At 41.1% G+C, this 26,318-nt stretch overlaps 1 protein-coding gene across 5 annotated transcripts in view; it reads left to right on the top strand.

Annotated features, from left to right (window-relative positions):
- LOC143018549 (uncharacterized) overlaps positions 1–26,318 on the top strand; it is a 536,469-nt gene that overhangs the window by 506,826 nt on the left and 3,325 nt on the right. For 2 of the 5 annotated variants that reach the window (XM_076174008.1, XM_076174004.1), the window contains exons 7-10: positions 901–1,103; positions 3,337–3,424; positions 4,537–4,743; positions 9,836–9,922. In XM_076174008.1, the coding sequence (XP_076030123.1) occupies positions 901–1,103; positions 3,337–3,424; positions 4,537–4,743; positions 9,836–9,922 (585 nt within the window). Of the gene's footprint in view, positions 1–900; positions 1,104–3,336; positions 3,425–4,536; positions 4,744–9,835; positions 9,923–23,225; positions 23,301–26,318 lie in introns of all 5 variants that reach the window. The other 3 variants (XM_076174006.1, XM_076174007.1, XM_076174005.1) reach the window with 3 other exon arrangements.

The following is a 26,318-nucleotide window of genomic DNA, read 5'->3' on the forward strand; positions in this document are numbered from 1 at the left end:
TGCAGAAAGGAGGAAGAAGAGAAAGGAAGAGGAGGATGGAAGAAGAAGAGTACTGTGGCAAACAGGAGGAATGCCGAAAAGAGAGATAAAGGAAAGGAAAGGAAGGAAGGAAAAGGATACGGGTATACAAGACAATTATCTAGGGGATTTCTACCCTAATAATTATCTATATTATCTATTCCTAAGTCAGATAGACATGATGTAATCCCAAAGGATAGTAGGGTAAGTAATAATTAGGCACCAAGAAAGACAGCGATAGTGGGATAAATTGAATGGAGGGATTGATAGACATGAGTATTGGGAAGGTAGATGATTGAAAGTGGATAGGTGTACAAGGAATTGATCCTGGGAGATTTAGGAAAGGAAAGACATAGATGAGGATAACGATTTAAGTGGATAAATCTATACAGAAAGAGGAAGAGGATAGGAGTAAGAGAAGAGAAAGGAGAGTAGAGACATGTAATAGATGTCGCTTGTTACGATCCTAACCAAAGGATGAGGACCTTGTTTATATTTAATTTGATGTATCAAAAATATAGGTCGTCTCAGATACTTTACCTCACCTTATAGCGATATCTTCGTCAAACTTTACCTGATTGACAGTGCAATGACCAATCAGGCCGACTTATGACTAAGGTGTTGCTATAATGTTAGGTTTATTATTGTCAGAATCGCTGGGACGATCTATAGTTCTGTCATCCTCATGGTAATGGATACAACCCCTCCACTTCGACGCGTGTTCGTCGAGGTGCATCTTCGGTCGGGGTCGAACGATCGAGGGTGACCCATAGCTCCATATTATGAGGAACAGACTAATCCTCTTTTATGGTCAAAGTATATTTTATTCTAATCTGTCCCTCTAACCCCACCCCCCGGTCCACCCACCCCGCCCACCCGCAGCCCGTCCTCTACCGTCCAACATAAGGAACCGTCCTCGCATCCCACCACCCGACGAGGACCCCTACAGCGTGGCCGCCTCGGGAGAGTCTTCGGTAAGTTCTTCGGGACGGGAACGAAACGGCAAGGATCGGCCGCCCAAGCTACCCCCCAGGGACAACGCCCATTACCCACACGGTGTCCCCAACGGCAAGGCTAACGGAAAGGTGAGGAAGTCCTTGTGGAGTCCTGCTTCTGCGTGAGGAGGTCGAGGTCGAAGAGCTTGACGGTCCTGCGAAGTCGATCGAGACGCGAAGTACCCAACTGTTGAAGGAATGGCGACTTTTGGATAGGGATTGTTCAATCCGGTAAGGTTAGATTGAATTAAGTTTGGTTAAGATGGGTTTTTATTACATCTATACAAGTTAATCTAGGGTAGATTTTCCGGGAAATCAACTAATCACATTTCTAACCTAATCTATATAGATTATAAGTTTATACAATAGTTGCAGTCAGTTCATTTAGGTAATTTCATGTTAGATTGAGGTAGGGTAGGTTAAGACGTGTCATTTTGAGGTTAAATATCATGATAACTGGATGGGCACGATTTTAACTGTAGTTTCTTAACTAGATGGGAGACAATGCAATAGTAAATAGAAGTTAGTTTGCACTAGGTCGCCATTTCAACAAAAGTTGAGAAATTCGTGGCCGTCGTTGGGATGAAGAGAGATCTTCTTTGGACTCTTCGTTGGCGAGACAGAGGGTTTCTTCGGAGTCTCTGGTTCCTCTGCCAGAAGGATCCCAAGGAGGTTCTTTTGTTTCTTCCATCTTCTGGAGAAGATCACTCACGAGATTCCCTGAAACTAGTTGGAGGAGAAGAAGAATTATCCTTCTAGGCCTCTCCGGTGGTTGGCGAACTCGAGCTTCTCCTCGAAATCTCTAGTTCGTCCACTTCGAGAGCCAAAAGGAAATCTCTTCTTTGTTCTCTTTCCCTATAGGGATCTCCCACGACCGTCAACTTCGTCCTCGCCCCCACGCGCAGTCGTAGGTAAGTGCATGACGACCCCAGTAGCCTCCGAGAAACCAAGAGATCTCGGAACGTAGATGCCCTGAAGAAGCATCCTTCTTCCACAAAGGCACAAACATCCTTTCCTCGAGGGTTCCCCCTTCTGAATGTTGCCCTGCCCTTGGGAGTCCCCTTCGTGAGTCTTCTGCTAACGTGTATGTTTGTGTTGTCCTATCCTTGGGCGAGCCACCTACGTGAGTGCCGCATTACCTTGGGGGCGTGCACCCCCTGTGGGAGCTCTTATCTCCTCGGGTGTGCGGCCTTGCCCTGGGCTTTGCCCACCGCATGAGTCCTACCCTACCTAGGGATGTGCACCCAAGTAACGTTTTACCTACCCTGGGATGTAGCCCTGTTTAATCGGTATCCTGACCTGACCTTGGGTGGCAGTTATCCTGTGTGTTTTCCTGGAAACTCACAATATTTCTTTTCCTTGATGTCACCACTGTCAACACCCTGTCATCAAAAGCACTCTCGTTGCACCATGACCGTGTTTATACTGCCAAACCATTATTAAACTTTAAGTTATGACATAGGAATACCATCACCTTATAGCCTTCTTCATATCACACCATACATTCAAAAATATTTAACGACCATTATCCTTAGAGTAAACCATGACCACAAACTCACTACCTCCACGTTTTCAACCCTATCATCACCACAAGTATCATCACAAATATCCCATGCCCACAGCGCACCATAACCAGGACATTGTCGTGACCACTACTAGTGTAATCACCACAACATTACTATGATTATCATTGATTTATATTATCATGAGTACCCATCTATTTATATACAGCCTGTTTCTGTTACCACCAGAGAAGATAACTATGATCACATACAACCACCATTACCCCAGATCCACCCAAAAACCCTATCCATGATTGCCACCCTGCTTCACCTACACCTATGTCCACTAACCGACCACTAATAACATCACTAACGTTCATCATAACCAAGAACCTCTACAACTAGGTTAAATCAGCCAGGGGTCGCCCCTCAGCCGAAGACACTCACCTGTTAAACTTGTCATAATAAAATCTATGGAGTAGTGGTCTTCAATCTGCCTTGCGTCACGTATCCCAGACTTATATATAGCTGTTCTTCACCCTTTTGGAAACCACTTCAACAAAGAATAAAATCGTAAGACATCTACTAACTCTCACTAGTTTTCGGTTTGTGGCTCTACTTTTGAAACTCTGGATCCCACTGAAGGGCCCAAGAACTCCAGATGGAAAACCACTGCTCTTGATTCTAGAATATATCACTAGACAGAAGAGGTTGATGGAGGAACTTCAACTTCTTCAATCAGGGGGCCACCCCTCAGCTGAATGGAATTGTCTGGCTTTGACCTTTCTTCCCAGAAGGCTGATGTTTTCTTCCCTCTCCAGGGTGATTATACGGCTATGGACGAGAACGCTTTCCGTAAGCTGCAGTCAACAAGAAACCACTCCAAGGACAAGAAGGACCGTAAGTATGGTAAGTAAAAAGGCTTTAGTCACTTGGTTCGTCCTTAAGTAATTTTCTGGGAATCGTTTCCGATAATTAGCAGCTTAAACTTTATATCTCGTCGTTACATTTTCAATAATCTTTGTTTTTGTCTTGATGAGATTTTTTTTTTTTTTTTTTTGTTTTGTTTTTGTGAAGGCTGGGATGAAGTACAAAAGATGCATTCCAAACGTGGGTGGAGTAATACTGTATATATTATTGAAATTTTACTTTGAAAGCCAAACAATTAAGTAGTTAGTCCTAATAACCTATTTGTTTCCTCTGAGGCAGAACTGTAAATTTTGGTCACTGAAGATCAGTATTGAATGTTAAAGCCGAAATATTTTGCACATTTTGCTTAACTAAGAGCAATGCGTTGTTTACGGTTGTTACTAAGAACAGTACGTTATTTACAACTGTTTGCCTTAAACCCTTGTATTCGTTACATCGATCTTAGGACAAGTTACTGTGGCCGTCGATGTTCTGCATATGTTGTAGAAGGGAAGCCTCGAATGAGGAGTGCATCACAAACAGAAAACTTTTCTTTCGCCCCGATTTATCTTAATTGTTTAGTCACAGTTTTACTCTCAACTGGAATCAAATTAGTCTGTCAGTCAAGACTCCGCCTCCTTGATGATGTAAGACCCAAAAGTCACTGTGATAGGCTACCATGATTTTCGTCACCAACATTGCTGTTTTTTTCTGAAGTGAAGTCTTGAATGATTAATATGATTGTAATATAACTCTCAACTTCGTTTTTCCTGTTTGGTTGCTAGCTTGCTTGCAGTTGAATATCGTCTGATCGCTTATAAGTGTTGTTTGAATGCTTGCATCATTTTCATCCTGACTTCTTTCTTTCACGCTAATCCCGACACTTCTGGGGAGTGCAGACCCCTGTCATCTGTATCCAAAGACTATAGGACCATTCTACAAGAATCCCCATTTTCGATGTTGTCAAATTACTTTATTTACAGAGCATTCCCACTGATGACCATCACCGTTATTGATATTAATAACCTGAGACCTCTTTCAAGAATTCACCCGGTGTTGACTCCCACTAACGACCCTCTTTAATAATTTCTCACTCTTCGCTTACTTTCCAGATGATCCTTACTACTGTGGACTCCGAGCTCGCATCCCCAACTTCCCGAAGTCCAAGTCCAAAGACAAAGGAGGAGACCAGCAGACGCAGCCCCTCGTTGGACCCCAGGGAGTTCCTCCCCAGCCCCTCGGAAGGGGGCAGTACCCACCTCCCCCTCTCCCCAACCACCCCAGCATGTGGCATTCCCGCAGCTTCGACTCGGGCATGGGTAAGGCGGAGTAAACTATCCTTGGCACTGTTTGGCACCTTTCTTCTTCTCACTGGCACTGGCGCTGTGACTCAGTGGGGTTCCTTCTAGAGGACTGAGGCTTCCCAGATGCGCTGATTGTGCCTAGGTCTTGCATCACTCATGCACCGGTCTCATGAAGACTCTGTGATACTTGGCACTCTGTGATGTCAGCCTTGACGTCACTAAGACAGTGTTATTGTAGCGAACGTCTTCTGGGACCATCACACTCCCGTAGCCTTTTCACATTCTCCATTTAATGACAAGGATGTGTGCTTATGTATGCACACAACACACACAAGCACACACATACACACACAACAAATGCACACACGCGCACACACACACGCATATACACACGCACACACACACACACACACACACACACACACACACACACACACACACATATATATATATATATATATATATATATATATATATATACAGTATATATGTATATATACAGTATATATGTATATATATATATATATATATATACATATATATATATATCCTCGTTTCTCCATGTAAATATATTGTATGCATGTGAACCTGCGCGTCGGTTAGCTCCAGCTTCCCTCCAGAATGGGCCTTAATCGTATGAAGGAATCTTGGATCGATACTTCCATCGGAGGTAGAGTTCGGCAAAGAGTTCTTATCAGTTCACATCTGATCCACAGAGGAAGAGGTGGTCCTCTCTCGTCTTGAATTAAAGATCAACGATCAGAATTTGGGGAATGAGATAAAGAGGCCTTCCATGGTAGCGTGAAGGACTCACAAGATGGTTGCTAAGGCCCTACGGTCTTCTTTTCCCGAACTGAGTGAAACTGAAGACTTCGAGGAGTTCGAAGTACGGCCGACATTGCTCACTCCACGAAGTGGCAAACTCGACTTTTATACTTTTACCAAATGACTGTTCTGCTGAGGAGTGTCCTCTTAACTGACGTAGAACTTAAGGACATCGAACTGAAAGGTGATTCAAAGTGCCGAAACCCCGAGACTCCGTTCAGACAGAGGTCCTTCCAGCTCTCAAGCGAATAACACCTGCGAACTCTGCCTCCTGTCAAACTTCTCACGAAGCCCTCCTTGGCTCCCTCGAGTCGCCCGCCTCTTGGTACAAATCTCCTGGGAGGCCTTTTCCCTCTTAGACCCCAAGATCTAGATTAGTTCAGCCTCTATGATTGTGAGATTTGCATCCAAGTGTGGGAAATCTATTTTTCAAATTTCTTCATCTAAAAAGAAAAATACATAGAAATCCGATATTTTGGCAAAATATAAACTAAACAAAAGTTTTGTGTTTCCAAAGAATAGAAGCCAAATTATATGTTTCGCCAAAATTACTTACTACACCAATTTACAAAATTGGGAAAAAAAAAATGAAAGGTGGGATTCCAAGTCTACGTCAAACTCTCTGATCCTAAAAGTTTGACAGATCCAGGACCTTTCGATCTTTTATCAACGGCTTGCTTCGATGAGCAGTCTTCCTTCCTCCATTGGATCGCCCCGCGTCCATACAGATCACCTGCTCCAATCTCTCTCCTCCCAAAGCCTCTAGGAAAAAAAAAATAGCTATAAAAAAGAACTTTCTCACGCCACGGTTGGTTACTGTCACTACAGAAACAAGCCTAGGACAATCTGGAGGACATTTTACTGACCATCAGCGACGCTAGCAAGGAAGAGGTGCAATAAACCTCTGTACTTTCCCTATTACCGGATACCCTTATCTTTATCTTCACTCACATCTTCACCTTATAGTGCACTGGTAGCGTAATCGAAAGTGTGCAGGTCTCGTATCTTCCTATTTGCAGGTTCGAATCCCGCACTTCCCTCCGATTCCCAGCAGTGACATTTACCTGCCCCAGCAGTCCAAGTGCATAGGGCAAAGGTAACGGCTTCGGCCGCTGCTAGGCGCCCCGTGGCGTAGGATCCTTATCTTCTTCTTCTTCACCCTTGACTAGCTATACGCTCCATGTTAAAACTTCATTGCTCGCATGCTTCTTTCTAAAGTTTTGGTCCCAATCTGACCAAAGGCTATGAATGCCCCAACTTACTTTAAAGCTATATAAAACCTGTTTATTTCTGAACATATCTGTTCACCATCCCTTCTAAAGCTATAAATACCCTGACCCCATCTAAAGCTATGAATACTTTGTCCCCATCTAAAGCTATGAATGCCTCAACTTATTTAAAAGCTATGGATGCCCCGCCCCTTCTTGAAATCTGAATTTCCGCTTTTCTAAAGCTATGAATTTTCCGCTTACTCTAAGCTATCAACTCTCCTTTCAATTTCTGTGAATGGCTGGCATGGCGTCTCTGAAGAGCCCGATGTTTTTGACACTAAGTGGCCTGCCTTCGAAGGATCCCTTCGGAGGAAGGCATCTCTCGTCTTCGGCTGTAGATCGTTCCTCCAGTGGACTTCGACTACCACTGCGGCCTACGTGAGGCCCCATAACTCAAAATTACAACTTACAATTTACAATCACATCTTTGCCACATCACGTTTCGGCCCACCACAGTGCCCAGTACCCAGTCACAATACCCAATACCCGAACGAAATACGTTATACCTATTCAGCAACCCAGCACCACACATGTCAAAGATTTTCGATATGATGTCATCGACCTATCAACACGTCATTGGTCCATCACACGTCACCCATCATTCACACAATATTTGGTGTGTAATTTAGGTCATGATATTTTGTTTTGGTTACTGTAAGGCTTCTTTTTTTAAGCTTAGGGAAATTCGTTTACTCTAAGTCCCACGAGGTTTCCTAAGCCGAATCAAATTGCCTAGCATCAACCAGAACATACCCCATAAAGGACATACCATTGAAAAAGGATTAACTAAAACAAGCCTATCCCCTTAAGGAGGATGGTAACATCCCCAGTAGTAGATTACCAAATGTTAAGCTATAGACAAAGAAACAACCTTTTGATACAACAAAGACAATAGTCCAACGTTCCTTCCCAGAGAGATCTTCGGGAGGGCCCGGGGACCTCTCCTGGCTCTTGTGGAACAACCTCATAGGTTTTATTATGGCTAGCGCCATGCAGATTGATTCAAATACCCACCCAACCAACCCACCCACCCTTCGACCTAGAAGCACCAAAGACGCTCTCTTCTCTGATCACCAACACCATTTTTGTCACCATTACCATCATCGTGTCCACCATCCGTCTCAACATAGGCACCATCACCATCTATCTGCCAAGGCCCCATCTCCTTCTCTTCGTGCTAAAGCATTCCTTCTAGTTCTTGGCACTTAATGGTATTCTGTGCCATCCCTAAGCGATGTCTGACATTCTTAGGCACCTGCCAAGGGTCCCTGTTAGTGCTACTGATCCTTAGGTCTATGTTAAGAAGATGTTTGTGTGTGTTGGGGGGGTGGGGGTATTGTAACCTGCCCGAATTGAAGTCAGGACAGATTTTTACTAAAGTCCCTTAAGTCGGTTGATTACACCAAGACGCACTCTTAATTTCATTCGCTAACGGTTAAGTTTTCTACAATTGAAGACCGCCTAGTTTAAGGACTTCTATTGCTGTTAAGGTCTTCTTCTAAAGTTCGTCGCGGTTAAGATTTTCTTCTCTATTAAGTCCGCCATGGATAAGGTCTTGACTATTGAAGTCCCTCAAAGTTAAGGTCTTGATTGTTGAAGTCCGTTGCGGTTAAGATCTTCTACTGTTGAAGTCCGCTGCTGTTAAGGTCTTAACCATTGAAGTCCGTCGCGATTAAGGTCTTTTACTGTTAAACTCTGCCGCGGTTAAGGTCGCGGTTAAAGGTCTTACTCTGTTGAAGTCCGTCGCGGTTAAGGACTTGACCGTTGAAATTCGCCACGATTAAGATCTTCTTTTAAGTGGCATCGTCTTTGACACTCACTGTCAAAATCCCTAGCGGTTAAAAGATTGTTCCATTTAAGAAGCCCCGGTGTGGTTTAAGGCTGTAGCGTCTAAGAATTGTGGCAGACAAGGTTTATGTTTGTTCTTTTCAACAACACATTGAACCTTTCACACATCAGTGATGACCCATTTGCATGTTATATGATAAGATAAAGTAAGACTTGTTTTCCATGCAATGCCTTTGTTCATCTTCGAGAAAAGATTTAAATTACTTGATAATCTTTAGATGGAAACCTTCTGAGAGAATTTATGCATATAAACATAAAGATAAATGCCCAGAATTATCAGAAAATTTTACAGTTAACAAAATCATGTATCTAAACCTCCGGTGTGCAAAGGAATATAAAAGAACAGGAAATGTACATAATTCTTCATTTTTTTTATTTTGCAAGGGTGTTACACTGTATGCTCGATTAGGTGTGAAGTTTGGCAACACAGGATTTATTTACGTTTGTCATAGCCTTAATTTCAAATCACTGGCAACACTTCAATTGAAATTTAAGTGTTGTTTAACGCACCAAGTGAAAGTGAAGGAGGGACTATATCAAATATTTTTTGTTATGTATAAGCACCCCAGATGCTACTGTTGTTTTCTGTTCAATTGCTCATCGAGAGATGAATGCTTTGCCTACTGGTTTTACATTCAAGTATTGTACATACATTAATATATAAATATTCTTCAAAATTCAGACCAGTTTCCATCTTGGGAAATTTTTTCAAAGAAAATTTCTAATTTTCATTTGTTTCAAAATTTATCAAACTGCGAGAAGGATCTAAGGATCTAAGCCGAGGATTTTTTCTCTTCTTTTATTCTTACTTGAAGTCTGCATGATTTTTTTTTCTGTGCCCTAAATTTTAAGGAAAACGCTATGTGGTATCAACTATGAATATAGCATGAGATAAATATACCTTTCTTTTCTTGGCTGTGGAGTTACCAGAACCTTTGCAGCGACTGCCTGTTTCTGGTGTGTTGTTATTCTTTCATCATCATTATTGTTATTTTCTAAGTGCTTTTATAGGACTGGCTCATGCAGAGTGATGTCACTGCAACGCTTTGATGTGATTGGCCGAGAGCACCGTATGACGTCAACAGCACTTTGCTTTTTTTTCCTGGATTTGTTTTTGGGGCGAGTGCACCTTCTAAGCATGTTTTTATTTCTCTTCCTTCTAGTCCTCTTACAACACAATCAAGTGCCAAACATTCACAGACTAGAACGCAACCCTTGTTCCTGGGTGCCATCTTTACCTTTGAAAACGGGTGAGTGAAAACAATGTTCGTGTCACGTCCTTATTAAAGAATAGAGAAAAAAATGTGTACAACATCTGGTCCTGCTTTGTCCCCTTACCTCCTTTCACCCTACGAAGGTCTACGAGAACCGCCAGGATGAGTCCGAGCCTCATTTCTTGGCGTGTGTCGGCTGGCTGGTTCTCAATCCTTTGTATACACAAATGATCATGCAGAATGTTAGGATACTCACGTCTTAGTAGGACACAAAACATACCCAGTAAGGTACAGCCACTCAATAAGACGTCACTTTAGAATACACTCTGTAGGACATAAGTCGATCTGTAGGATACAGCCATTCCAAAGTAGGATATATTAATCGTCTATGGGGATGCATAGCTTTCCTCTAGGAGAGTCACTGTCTAGTAGGATACACTCTCGCTCCTTAGGGCACAGTGACTCTAGGTCTACTCATTTGTCTTTGTCGATTTTAGTTTGCTTAGTCAGCATAAAAAGACTTATAATGAGGTCTTGATGAGACCTAGATATCTAGAATGAATTCGCGCCCATCCCACGATCTCATTTAGCATAGTTAGGAAGTTTCATAAGATTTGAAAATTCATTGAGAACATGCATGGGGATGATTGTGATTATTACAATTGATGACATTGGTAACAGTTTGAATTCAAGATCATCATTCTCATGTATATTGTTCTGATCTATATGTCAGCATTAGAGCCGTCATAATTAGCTTTCTGGTAGTGTAGTAAATCCTAAAGAAGGAACAGAAACACGATACATTGTTTAGCTTTCCTTGTAAATGGAAGCATGTTACACTCTTAGTAACAATAAAGTTGACACGATAGGAACAACTGAGAAGGCAAAAGTAACCAAATTAGTTTATTTTTATTAGATAAGTGAGTTTTGATTAAGTTCACAAAAATACTGATAAGGCATTCTCTCCCACTACTTTCTCCTCATGATAAATACATTGTTAATGGTGATGATTATAGTGACCATATGAGGTGTTGAATTTCTAAAGATTTAATCAAATTGTAAGATTTAAAATTCATAAAATAACCACAAAGACTTCAGCATTAGCATATCACCGTAATTATCACCATTATCAATTCTATTGTCATTTCGTTGTTGGACATACAAAATTATTGTGATATAATTAACTTATGTCGTTTCATAAACTGTATCTCTAGGAAATAGCATTTATGTGCCTTGTTGCCTTCTGCAGCATATTTTTTTAGGTTAAGAGTATAAGATTATGATTCACTTATCACCAGATTAAGTTTCTTTGTTTAACAATGGCTGCAGATTTTCCAAATGACATTTCTCCATCCTGTTCTGCTACCATTTATGCCTCTTATATCTCGGACAGTGACAGCACCATAGCATAGAACTAATTTTCATGTATAACTTGCCCTTTCTTTAAGAATGTCTAGCAACAAATCTATCAATGTTTTCATAGTGAAGTTCGTGCTAACCTAGGTCGTATGATAATGTTTAACTCCTAGAGAATGCAACTAGGCAGAAACTCTCTAGGTCATGGACAAAATTGCTAGGTTTGGACAGGAAGACCTACTAGACTGAGACAAGAACCATAGGGACAATTTACTTACATGGACAACGGGATTTGTAACACGCACAGGCATACTTGCCGAGACTTTTCGTAAACACAGACCAAGACTAAGACCTCACGAGGACAGAGCACGACCAAATGGACCCTGACTATCCCGGAAGTGGGGAAATGAATCACGTACCAGTGTGATGAAGACGAGACAGTAATGACGATGAGATAACTTAATATTTTGACAATGACGTGACAGAATGTCGAGACAATGACGTGACAGAATATAACAGTGATGTATCAGAACTGCCGACTTCAGTCCACCAGCAGCTCTGGACCACCATCCACCCGATCCTCTAATTCCAATCAAAATTTCCATCCTCCACTCCCTCTACCCGTTCCTCATAAAGGAAAAAAAAATCTCCCTCAAACCCAATTGCCTTTATATCCTATTTTACCCACAGCCATCATCCAATCCAATTTTACGTACCCAAGCTTGCCTTACTTCCCACACCTATTCCCCACCCCTGACTTACACCACAACAATACATATATATATATATATATATATATATATATATTTATATATATATATGCATATATATATACATATATATATACATATATATGTATATATATATATATATATATATATATATATATATATATATATAATTTGTGTATCTATAACTTGCATGTGTATCTGTGTGCATGCGTATGCATATGTTTATGTACATACACACAGGGTCCAAAGACGGGACCTGCAAGTGGTGATTCTCCAAGATGGACGCCAAAGAGAATCATCTCCCAAGCATCCATTTTCAAAACCCATCAACACCTTCACCTCTATCTGGAGGTGCAGCCCTGAGGGACTGACATTCGGTCCTCTGACCTCGTCCAAGATCTCTCTCTATCAACTTCGACTGTATTTCTTACACTTTTCTACATATGGAGAGCTGGCAACTGGCGACTGCTCCCCAATTTCTATTACTTTAAACCGTTGACATAAAAACAACCCCACGCTGATACAACACGCACAGTATTCCAATATTTCCTCACAGAAAGATCTATGGAAAGGCCCGAAGATCCTTGCCAACAGTCAGTGAAACTCAAGGCAGCAATCTATTACCATCACACACACACACACACACACACACACACACACACACACACACACACACACACACACACACACACACACACACACACATAAACACATAAACACATAAACACATAAACACACACATACACACACGACGACTCAACGGCGCAGTGGTAGCGTACGCGGCCGCCACTACGGCGGTCCGTGTTCGAATTCCACCCAGGGCTGAAATAATTTCAGTATAGTTGCGCTGCGAGTCGTTACTCCAACTCTCTGAGCGGGGAGTTGGGTGTGTGTGTGCGTGTCAGGTCAGAACACTACCCATAGATCGGTCATATATGAACTCTGAGTTCTCTTCCGGGAGGGTAATAGTTGTCGATCACGAGTCCGACACGTGATCCAAGACCATGGTGAATCACACACATCTATATCATGTATATGCATACATGAATATTCACGTATATGTATAAAGAGTATGACGTATATATGCTACAACGTGCCTACCCAACGTGACAATTTGTCCACTTTCCACCTGTCTGCCTGCCTGCCTGTCTGCCTGTCTGTCTGTCTGCCTGTCTGTCTGCCTGACCTTGTTCGAATAGCCTGTTATCTGAATCACCCTTTCGGAATGCACAGCTTGTCAACGCTGCACAATTAGTCTCACAATAGCAATACTAACAATGAAGCTGTATCAAGCAACTTCCTCAGCGGGAGGACCGCACCGTCTTCTACGTCGCGTTGGGTTACGATGTCCGTTACGATTTCATTATAATGTTACGATGTCTGTTACGATGTCGTTAAGATGTCGGTTACGGTGTTCTTTACGATATCGAGTACGATGTTCGTTACAATATCGTTACTATGCTTGTTGCGATGTCTATTAAGATATCGATTACGATGTCGTTACGATGTTGGTTACGATGTTCGTTACGATATCGTTACTATGTATGTTAATATGTCTGTTACAATGTTACGATGTCGGAACGATACGTGACACGATGGTGTGGTAATTGCGACATTACATACGAGTGTGAAAGTGATATTCCTCAAGAGATGTACTTTGTCATGACGAAGCAATGTCACCATTTATTGTAAGTAGTAAGAATGTCATTAAGGATTCTTAAGTCACAAAAATGACATAGACATGGTTGTGGACGTCGTGATAATATTGTATGAGCGGAAAGAGGATAGTGACAATAAATGTTACATTTTTCATTTAATTTATATTTCATTTGGTCTTGAGCAGTGGATGGCTGTGTGCAGCCGTACAGTAAATGTAGTCAAAATACTCTAGAGCAGTTGTTCACCTTTTTTTTTGTATTTTGCTTTATTTTATTTTATTTTATTCTATTTTATTTTTATTTCATTTTATTCTATTTTATTTCTATTTCATTTTATCTTATTTTTTATCTTATTTATTTATCAATGTATTTACTTATCTATTCATTTTTGAGTCCCTGACACTTTTGAGAATCTGGTGAAAGCTCTTAAAAAAAATCCCTTCTCTTAAAAAAAAAAAAAAAAAAAAAAAAAAAAAAAAAAAAATGATAAATCATCTAGTTATGAATGTGACCCTGAGTATCAAACTCGAGACCCTTTGGTACTAGCAGGGTCACTTCCAACTCAAGGAGGCCTCAAAAGGATGACCAGATTGTTGATGAGGGTGACAACTGCTCTAGGAGACTACTTGTGTGGGCTACAGTGTGATAACTGTGTTGGCAGTGCTGATGCTAAATGTGGGCAGTATTGGTGTCAAGGAAGATGGTGGAAATTTTCGGTGCACTGACAACAGACTTGTAGACCATAGCTTCCGCGAGAGAATCACTACCAACAGTTACGCCAACATTGAGGGACAAGGTGGTGGAAAAATAAAGATGTTTGAAAGATAACTATTTCTGATGAACATGACTATGATCAAAGCCGCACTCGCATCATGATCATGAAAGTGATCAAAACATAAAGTTCATGTTTGCCTTCCTACTGTAAACAATATGATGGGGATACAGATTACTACTCAACAAAATTCGAAGCATCGATACTTATTATTGTTGTTATCATTATCATTGTTGTTATCATTGTCATTATTATTATTATTATCATTATTATTGTTGCTATTATCAGTTATAGTTATTATTATTATTATCACAATAATCATTATTGTTACCATTATTATTATTATCACATTATTATTATTATTGTTATTATTATCATCATTATTATTGTTGTTATTGTCATTTTTGTTGTTATAATTTTCTTTATTACTATTATTGTCTTTATCATTGTCATTATTATCATTATTATTATAATTATTATGTATACATTGTGACGAATGTGGATAGGAGGTAAAGGGAACACAGGCTGAGGGAAATACTTTTATTCCTGACTAGTTTCGCCTGAAGAAGCCACTCAGGCGAAACTAGTCAGGAATAAAAGTATTTTCCTCAGCCCGTGTTCCCTTTACCTCCTATCCACATTATAATTATTATGGTTATTATTATTGTTGATATTATTATTATTATATTATTGTTATTATCATTATTATTATCATTTACTATTATTTACTATCATTATTATCATTATTATAAATGAAGATAATAATAATGATAATGATAATAATAATGATGATGATAATAATAATAATAACAATAATGATAATAATAACAATTATAATAATGATAATTAATTATGGTTATAATAATTATAATAATATTGTTGTTATTGTATACACAAAATTATTCTAGCAGTAGTTGCAAAAAGAATATTTACATTCTTTATGACATTGCAAGCTAGTTTTAGGTAATATTCCTTACACAGGATAGATAGTATAATACCAAACGCTAAGTGAATTAATGAAGGAGTTAGAGGGAAAGGTTAGACTAATATTGTATAATAATGGATGGAAGTCAAGTTATAGGAATAGTGGACAGGTTTGTCTTTACAAAGTACAACAATAATCATAATTGCGATGATGAAAAAGATAATGATTAAGATTGTGATAATGGCGATGATGATGCAATAGTAGAGATAGCAGTATGACAATTGGTTCTACAGTAGTTTGGGACGAAAATAAGAAGCCAGGTCAAACGAGGCCAGTCTTAGTACAAATTACTTCAAAAGATCAAGTTAAGGTGTATCAAATTACTTTTTTTCTTACCTGACTGGTGACGTCACGAGAGCGAAACGTTATTTACTCTTTGGTTGAAGAATAGAAGATTAGAATTTAAATAGAAAATTGGCTCTGCCAACCAGAGGAAAAAGATACATCAAGACATAATGCAATAATAAAAGGTTAATTGAGATTAAATTTAACGTTTTAGATATGGTGATTTTTTTTCTGATTAAAAAAAGTATGGATGATGATGTGATGCATGAGGGGGAGAGGGTGGGGGATGGGGTGTGAAGGAGTATGTGTGAAAAATAAATTGACGCAACCCGAAGGGATTTCTCCCCGTCTTCTCTTTTTATGCAAGAGGGGACGGAGAGGGGGGGGGTCGTCGATTTAATGAAACGGCCTTGCTGTGGATGTGCTGTGTCTTGCGACACTGTTTCTGGCCCAGGGTAGTAGGCGAGATGCAAAAATGACCCGTCATCCAGGAGGTGCTAAGATAAGAGGGAGGGAAGGGGGTGGATGGGAGTGGAGTATGTAGGGGATGGAATGGGTGGGAGTGGTTTTTATGACTTTTTTTTGGGGGGGGGGGGGCTACATCCCTTGTAAGGGGGGAAAAGCCTTTGGTATATGTATGTTTGTATGTATGTATGTATGTAATATTAGACAATTTCATTTGGTCCAGGGAAAGGCTTGATTACCAACAGGGTTACGTCCAATCAAGAACCTTTGACCCAAGCCCATCCCTTCGACTAAATAAAATAATCTGATATAAATAAAAAAATATCAAAAATATGTATGAAAGCGTACAGGCTAAATAAAACCACCAACGGCAAGCAAAATAAACTATGTTGAAACATACGTCGTACTAAAGGGATTTGCAGACCAGACCATCAACATGTTAAGACAAGCACGCTGGCACCTAGACCACACCACGACCTCCGTTTCAGGCACTAGATGTTAGCAACAGACCAGACTAGACCAGACCTTCTCAACAGCCCACAGATTAGACTCGAGATACAGACCCCAGACACCTCGACTACTCTGGGACAGAAGTCATCCTCAAGACCCTCGCATCGAAAACGAACTTTCTTGAAAAACTTCGGAGACTTCGGAAAGGAACTTTCTTGAAAGACTTCGGAGACTTCGAAGACTTCGAAGAACCTGAGACCCTGAGACCACCATCGAGGTCACGCCCGGACCTGAAGTCCTTCCCTGACCTATTCCTCCTCATCCTTCTCCCTCACTGTCTTGTACACTTCATTGTGCCCAATGGTTCCCAAGACTTTTGCTGATGTGCCACTTTTGGTGACGTGCCACTTTTGTCAATGTGCCTTCCCTTGGTCACTCCACAAAGGAAAAGCTAATCAATGGAAAATCAATCACATCAAACCTCACATAGTCGTAAGAAACCTCACTGACTCCCCACTGAAAAACGTGAATCACGGTTAAGTCTACTTAAGACGCCTCAGGTCTTCCACAAGAAACCTTGCACAACAACAACCCAATTCCCTCCACTTCAAGCCTGGGAACCATTGATCCAAACCTTCCAACCTTGTCACTCCTCAGAACCATCGACCTATCAGAACCAAGACCTAATTCATCTTTTTGTGAGTCTGATGCCTCTTCAAGTCCTCTCCTTCCTTACCCAATTTCTCAGATCTTCTCCTTCAGACCCTCTTATTCTGTAATTCTTCTCTTGTTTTTTAAAGCCTCTCCTTTCTTCCAAAGTATCTTCACCCAGTTCTTCTTCACATCCTTTCCTTCAGATCCTCTTCTTTTGTAAGTCTTCTTTTACCTCTTCAAATTCTCTCCTATCTTGAAGTCTCCTTACCCAGTTCTTGTACTTCGTACATTCCTTCAGACCCTTTTCTTTGTAAGTCTTCTTAATCCTCTTCAAAACCTCTCCTTCCTAGCAACATCTCCTGAATTAGTTCCTCTGATCCTTCCTTCCCTCAGACCTTTTTCTTTTTTTTTCTTTTTTTTTAACCCCTCCGCCATGAAGGCCAATAAAATAGCCAAAGGGCAACAGGAATGAAAGTTAAAAACACCATCTGGTACGATAGGGTTTAAACCATTCCCCAGATCTTTCCTTTTTTTTTTAATTATCCTTCTTTCTATCATATTTCCTTTAAAAAAGATCAAATCTTCTCTTTCCTTGTAAGTTTTTTCTTAGCATACTCTTTTTTTCCTGATATATTATCATCATATATATCTACACGATATCATCAACTGCTCCCTGACCCTCAATCTTCTCAATCCCACACCTCCATCAATGTCTCCCTGTCGTCAGAGCCCATCCGTTCCCCCAACGCTGACCCAATCCCTCCAACAATCCCAACCACTCCCAGCACAACTCTCACACTCCTGTCTTTAAAACCTTGTTCTCCCTCAAATGATACCTCTCCTCCAACAGATTCCATTATCTTTTTTTGTCTTTTTTTTTTTTTTTTTTTGTCTTTTGAAATTTATTTTCTCTCTGATAAAAAAAATTCCTTGGTTTCCTCCCATAGAACCTTTGTTTATTTTTTATTTCTGTCTTCCCGAAAATTCCATCTTTATTCTCAAAATATCTCGTCTTCCCCAAAATTCCTTTTGACACTTCTTTGGACTGCTTCATGTTACGTGGTCACTAAAGCTCTCCTTGTGCCTCCTTCATTCTTATGCATGTGTTCCTCTTCATCTGTGTGTGTTTGCATGTGCGTGTATATGTGTGTATGAGAGAGAGAAGGAGAGATCTACTTGATCCAGAGAAAACGAGAATGCGCCTTAACAGTAACAAATCAGAATCTCTTAAATTTGCTGAAACCCTCCCCCTTACAATGTACTGCAACGTGATTGGCTAACGGTCCCTTATGACCACACACCCCCACCAACAACATCCATAGGAGTCGTGGCCTAAACGCTAAGTTAAAGTGTGTGTGTGTGTGTGTGTGTGTGTGTGTGTGTGTGTGTGTGTGTGTGTGTGTGTGTGTGTGTGTGTGTGTGTGTGTGTGTGTGTGTGTGTGTGTGTGTGTGTGTGTGTGTGTGTGTGTGTGTGTGTGTGTGTGTGTGTGTGTGAGAGAGAGAGAGAGAGGAGAAAAAGAGTGTGTGAGAGGTGAGGAAAAGGAAGAGGATAAACTTTTTGCACGTCATCTTTTGATCTATGACTGTACATTAAGATATCAACCTACCATTAACTGCACGCCTCTCTTCTTGTGTTTTATGTACTATTTATACACTATATCTTACCGATTTACTATAATTTTAAGTTTCTTTGAATTAATTCTAATATTTGCACGACTGTATTTTTTCTTAATATTTCCCTGTTTTGTTTTGTTGTTGTTTTTTTTATTTTTTTCTTGATTAATCTTGAATCTCTCATTTTGTCTCTCCCCTTTTTTGTTTTGTTTTTTCCCATTACAAGGCTGACCTGCAGGAAGCTACGATCTCGTCTCTACCTGTCCAGCATGTGTGGACGGGAACTCTTTAATACACTCTTTATTCCACATTCTTTTTTTCCTCTCTTTTCCCTTCTCCCATCCCACTCCCCTTTCTCTCCCTCTTTCTCTCTCTCTTTCTCTCTCTCTCCTCTTTCTTCCTCCCTTACTCTCTTTTCTCTCTCTCACTCTCTCTCTTATGCACATATATTTATATACCTATATGCATATAGTTATGTACATACATATATAGATACATTTGTATATTTATATATATATATATATATATATATAATATATATATGTATATATATATATGTATATATATATATATATATATTTATATATATACATATAATATGTATATATGTGTGTGTGTAAACGTGTGTATCTATGTCTATGTATGTATCATGTTTGTCTGTTTACCTGTTTATCAGCACCTGCGTTTGTCTATCTCACCATGTCTGTCTTCTAATGCCCTTGTATGTCTTCTAATCCCTGTCTTTTTTTCGGTCCTGTCTCTTTTCCTGTCACTCTGCATGTCACATAACCAGAAAACGACCTGTGGGTCTTGTGTATATCTCTGTTCTTGTTCTTGTTCTTCCCACACTCCTCCCACACTCCTCCCACACCCTCCTCTTCCCCCTCCTCCTCCTCCTCCTCCTCTTCCTTGTCTTTGTTTCTTTTTACCTCCCAATAATTTATCAGAGATTTTTTTTCTCAATTTTCTTTAGTTTTCTTTGTTTGTGTTTAATTGTCCTGTCTGGTTTGTTTATGTTTTTCTCAACATTCCCCCCCCCAATCTACCTGCATATCTCTCTCTATCTTCCTTTTCCTCTTCCTCCTCCTCCTCCTCCTCCTTCCTTCCTTCTTTTCCTCCATTTCCTCCACAGGGAGTTGACCATTGAGGTACTAATAGATACCTTTGTCCTCAGCTTCCCCCTTGTCCTCCCCCAACACCATCCCCTCCTCCTCACCCCTCGTCCTCTATCCCTCCTCCTCTTCCTCCTCCTCCAAGAAATCCCACGGCTACACCTCCCCGATCCTGCACACCTCTCACAGCACCTCATCTTTCCCCTTCCCCTCCACCTCCTCCTCCTCCGCCTTCCCGTCCGCACCGAGGTTTAAGTGTCAGACAGTGTCGTATATTGCCTGCTCGGACAGCCTCAATCCTTAAATGTCGTGTAAAATCTTACTCCACCTCCTCCACTTCCTCCACCTCCTCCACTTCCTCTACCTCCTCCTCCACTTCCTCTACATCCTTCTCCACTTCCTCTACATCCTCCTCCACTTCCTCTACCTCCTCTCCACTTCCTCTACCTCCTTCTCCTCCACTATTCTCCAACACTCTCCATCATTGTTTCCTCTTCCCTCATTCCTGCATGTTCACATCTTTACTTGCGTCTTTTCCTCTCTCCTCCTCCATATCTCTCTCTCTCTCTCTCTCTCTCTCTCTCTCTCTCTCTCTCTCTCTCTCTCTCTCTCTCTCTCTCTCTCTCTCTCTCTCTCCATCTTTCCCTCTCTCCATCATCTCTCCCAGCATCCCCATCTCTTTAGTCTCCCTTTCTTACCTTCTTTGACAATTACTAATTTTATCCTATTCTTTCCTTTGGTATTATCCTCTCTCTTTCGATCTTCTTCTCGTTCATTTTCTCCTGTTCTTTTCTCTCTTTCTCTCTCCCCCTCTCGCTCTCTCCCACTCCCCACCTCCCTTTTTGCCTCTCCCCTTCCCCCTTCCCGTCTCCCTCTCCCTCTCCCTCTCCTGCTCTCACTTGCTCAATCTCCTCCTGTTCCTTCCCATCTTCTCCCTCATTTATTATACACTATAAGTTTCATATCTTCACCATCTCCTCATCTCTCCACAACGATCTGCTTCCTCCCTCCATACAGCCCTTCCTTCCTTCCTTCCTTCCTTCCTTGCAACAATAACTACATAATAACCTCTAACCTTCAAACCAACTCCACGTTCCTCCACGTTCCTCCACGTTCCTCCACGTTCCATCCCACGTTGGCACTCCATACCTTCTCCTATACCCAAGCCCTATCTCCTATCTCTTATCTCCCGTCACATGTCTCCTTTTCCCTACCTCCTACCTCCTGTACACTGTGTGTCCCGTATAATACTGACCTATTGCCCTGTACCTTTATGTCCTCTACACTTCCGATCCAGTGACGTTCTTCGTTTATATTCTTCGATTAACGCCATAGATTTTTATTCAGCGAATGGGTAGACTCGAGGACGGAAGGTGATCCCTTCCCCCTTCCCCCTGCCCCCTCAGCTGAATAAAATCGCCTGGCGGCACTCGGGAAGAAGCATGTGAAGACAGGTCACAAGGTTGGAGTTTGACCTTCCTTGATTTGTAAACCTATATCTAAGATATTTTCCCACTACCCCCAAAACACACATACATATACATAGGAGTATATGTATTTGTAAGTACACATACGCACACATACAATTCTCGCACGCATGCACGGATGTACACATACACACCACCTACATATATATACACGCACACACGCACACATGAACATGCATGCACATCAAAATACATATACATAACATATATTGATATACGTATATATAAGCATCTATATATACATTTATATTCATCCATATATGTGTGTATATATGTTTATATTCACACACAAATATATATGTGTATATATGTTTATATTCACACACACACAAATATATATGTGTATATATATATATATATATATATATATATATATATATGTATATTTATCTATATTTATGTATATGTATGTATATATATATATATATATATATATATATATATATGTATATATATTACAGGTGAAAAATGTAATCACACATTTATCAATAACGTAGGAACCACTGTTGGAGTAGAAAAGACTGGAAACGGGGGAACTATATATTTAGATTGCAAGCTGCAATCCTCTTCAGTAGAGGATTGAAGAGGATTGCAGTTTGCAATCGAAATATATAGATTCCCCGTTTCCAGTCTTTTCTACTCCAACAGTGGTTCCTAGGTTATGTATATATATATATATATATATATATATATATAATATATATATATATATATATATATATATGTATATATGTATATATATGTATTAGTATACATATATATATATGTATATATATATATGTATATGTATATATATACATATATATATATACAGTATTTATACATATATATATACATATATCTATATGCATATATGTATATACAGTATATATATATATATATATATATATATATATATATATATATATATATATATATATATTGTACAGATGCTGTCAACATTTGGCCATGCTGCTGGGATGGTATTGACAATCAGGCCTCGCCACCACAAGATGTGCGTGTGTTTATTTGTGTGTGTGTGTGTGTGTGTGTGTGTGTGTGTGTGTGTGTGTATGTGTGTGTACGTGCGCGCATGCGTGCATGTATTTCTACAGTGAATAAGCCTTTTCCTGCATATCCCTCCTGTGTTTCCTTTGCCTTTACACGACATCGTCCACGTCCTTCCTTGTTGACCCCTTCCTCCCTCACCTCCTATTCCTGATCCTACTCCTACTCCTCCTCCTCCTCCTCCTCCTCCATCTTGTTCTCCTCCTATTTCATATCCTCTTCCTCCTCCTCCTCCTCCTCCTCCTACTCCTCCTGCTCCTGCTCCTCCTCCTTATCCCCCCCGGCCCCCGTGTTGGCGGAGGCGACCGAGATTCACCCCGGAGGGGGGGGGAGGGATCGTGACTCCTCAACGGTGGAGGCGCGTCGCCCCCTCGTGATGTCACCCCCCTCCACCACCACCACCACCTCCACCCCCGTCCGCAGCAGATCGAGGCCACAGACGCACTCCTCCATCTTCTCCTCCTCCTCTTCTACATCCTCCATCCACCGAAGGGCCACAACCTCACCAAAACAAGGCAGAAAACGAACCTTACGAACTTCATCCTTCAGAAGGGTAGACCAGAGTAGACCAGAAAGACTCCAACCACCTGAACCAACACATCCACAACCTCCTCCTCCTCCTTTTCTTCCTCCTCCTCCTTCTACTCCACCTCCACTTCTTCCTCCACCTCCTACTCCTCTTGGAGGGCAACATCTAACCGATTGCATCCGCCTTGTTCTTAGAAACGGAGTGGGAGACCTACTGGGGGAGTTGAACTCCCTGCCGGCGATTCGAGGCGAGCCGGGTTTTGAGCATAGGTAAGATGGACTCTGAGGCGCGTCTAAGACCGCAGTCTCGGAAACCTGTCGCCAGCCCTGGCGAACGCTTTCCATGATTAAAAAGTAGCGTTTTACCAACCTCATTGGCTGTACTTAGGAAAATTGCTTGACAGAGAGAAGCCAGTAAGCCAGATCAATTCAACTAGGAAATCCAGGTAAAATGTTTACTTTTTAAGAGTAGGAAGCGTTCGCTAGACCTGGCGATTGGTTTTAAGAGCGCGGGCGTTTAGTCTGCAGTCAAAAGAGTGGTGGTGCTGCTGTTGCTTCAAGGAGGACTGTTGGTGCTGCTGTTGCTGTTCTTGAACCTCGGTGGGAAGATGGTGCTGGTTGGGAAGGGAAAAGAGGATTAATATGTTACGTATATGGCTATGTGGTAGTGCATTTCTATTTATATGTGATATAGCATATATCCCAGACAAGCATGTGTGTGTGTGTGTGTGTGTGTGTGTGTGTGTGTGTGCAAGTGTGTGTGTGTATGTGTGTGAATGTATGTATACATGTACATTGGTATGTAGGTATACACACACACACACACACACACACACACACATATATATATATATATATATATATATATATAGATATATATATATATATATATATGTGTGTGTGTGTGTGTGTGTGTGTGTGTGTGTGTGCGTGCGTAAGAACACATGTACATGCGCATATGTGTACTTTTATTTGAATGAAACGTGTGTGCATGTGAGTACGATCGTACACATGTATGTATCTATGTGTGCATGTATAATGATATAGTTAAATATAACTATATATGTATTGTATGGTTCTTTGACGAGCGATACAGTCGTTGATCAGCCTTTTTTAGCTTTGTTCTGGTCAGCTTTGAATCGATTCGGGTCATGAAGCTTCTGGGCGGCTTGCTGCATGAATGCTTCGTGCATGACCTCTCCCTTTTTATCTACATCTGGCTCCATCTGTGCGTGGATCACCATCTTACAAATTGGTTTTGTTTTTGTTTTCCTAAGGTCAGACGATTTCATTTAGCAAAAGGGTTACAGATCCAGAATTAGGAATTTTGTTCTTTTATATATTTTGATTAGTAATATTTTCAAATAATAATTACAAAACTCACATATCCATAAACATACACGTTAAAATTGTGTGTGTGTGTGTGTGTGTGTGTGTGTCTGTCTGTCTGTTTGTCTGTCTGTCTGCCTGTCTGTCTGTCTGTTTATCTGCTTGCCTGTTTCTCTGCATGTACGTACATACACAAATACATATGTGGATACAGGTATTTTTTTACATTGCCTATAGTCCTTGTGCTCCAGGAAGTCCGTTCAGGGTGGGACAGAAGCGGGAGTGCCCCCCGAGTGCGACGTTGCCAATTTGACCACCAATTATCGGATCGTCAATCACCTGTCGCCCAGTGACACCTCGGAGTTGCAACATGGGGGGAAAAAACAGTTGTCACGTGTCAAGAATCCATTCAAATCGTTGTTACAATTCTAAAAAGTTATATTCATTGCATTAAACATTTTCCTTTACGATTTATAGAATAAAAAAGACAATACCAGATAGTACACAGATGGGAAATAAGAAAGAGTCATGTACTAAGGATGATTTGGCAACATGGCTTAAGACGTATGCCACACCCTGAACGGACTCCTTGAAGCGCAAGGACTTGTAGGAGGGGTGTAGGTATGTGGGATTAGGGTGTGGGTTTCGATGAGGTTGGCTGATGTAGCTCGAGTATTAGGTCCGACCTCGGTCCAAGTATTAGGTTCGAGTGTCAAGTTTGAGTGTATGGAATGAGTGTGAGGTTTCAGTGTATGTTTCGAGTACGACTCGAGTTCAGGGTTGAAGTATGCAACCAAAGTATAAGGTTCGAATGTGCTATTCATGATAACAGTGGTGAGCCTCAAGAGTGAACTTGGAGAAAAAGAACATTGAGGATCACTGCCTTTCTTAAGTATGACCCAAGTAATCTGAAATCCCTGGTAGTAACTTAAAGTATCAGGTCGATACCTGAAGATACCTGGTAGTACCTGATGATACCTGGTAGTACCTGGTCTTAGCTGGTTCCTGGGAGAGTATCCTCAACCCCCCCACTCCACCCCGCATGGTTCCTTCTGGTATAAGCAAGGACTGTTCCATGGCTTCAGACAAGTTAAAGTCAAGCCGCTGACTTCTGGAGAGTTCGCAACATGAAGTGACCCTGAGAAACCATGTCTCAACCCCTAAAACTATCGAAGTGCCTCCTACTTCTAGATCAGTGACTCTCAACCTAGGGCCCACGCACCCCTTAGGGGGCCACAGAGTCCACAAACGGAGAACTAGAGGGATTTAGTGGGTACATAGCGATTAAATTCAGTGTTGAAGTGGCCATCTCCAGGAGGCTAAACAACAGCAGTGCATAAGTATAGGATGCGTGATGTAAGACAGGTTGAAAGCCCCTGATCTAGGAGGAGACTTCTGCATGCCCGTTACCTCTGGAATGTCGACCCGATCTACAACTGCCTCCTTCACCTTCCTTCCCCATCCACCCTAGGACGCCGCAAGTTTTGTGCACGTGACTTAAATCGTGTTAAGTCAGCGCGCAAAACTTGTTTCCTTAAACCATTAATGAATGCCCGTTGACCACTTTCCACGTCAGCTGAAAAGAATCGTTTAGCATCACCATAAACAGAACATGCAAAGTGGACACGAAGCGTTCATGATTGGCATCTTTTCCAGCAGACTCTTCGTTTGGCAAATGAAATTTGCTGCCGAAAAACAAACTTTGAATGGATTTTTTCCCACGATGTCTCGACGCAGACACCAAACGTGGTTATGTTTTCAGCTTCAAATGCCGTTTGCCAAGCGTGAGGCTTGTTTGGTAAAGACGTCTACTCCCCCTCAATGCTGTGGAATATTCTAATAGGTCTTCAGGTGAACAAAATTGTCTTGTGTTTACCACAACAGATTTGATATTTGCAGTACATGAGAGGTCAACCTATACGTATGTTTCTTCTAACAGGTAAACCTGACTCAATCTAA

Source organism: Oratosquilla oratoria, chromosome 35 (genome assembly GCF_046742065.1).
Source record: "Oratosquilla oratoria isolate Oo_2021 chromosome 35, ASM4674206v1, whole genome shotgun sequence".
NCBI classification, from domain to species: domain Eukaryota; kingdom Metazoa; phylum Arthropoda; class Malacostraca; order Stomatopoda; family Squillidae; genus Oratosquilla; species Oratosquilla oratoria.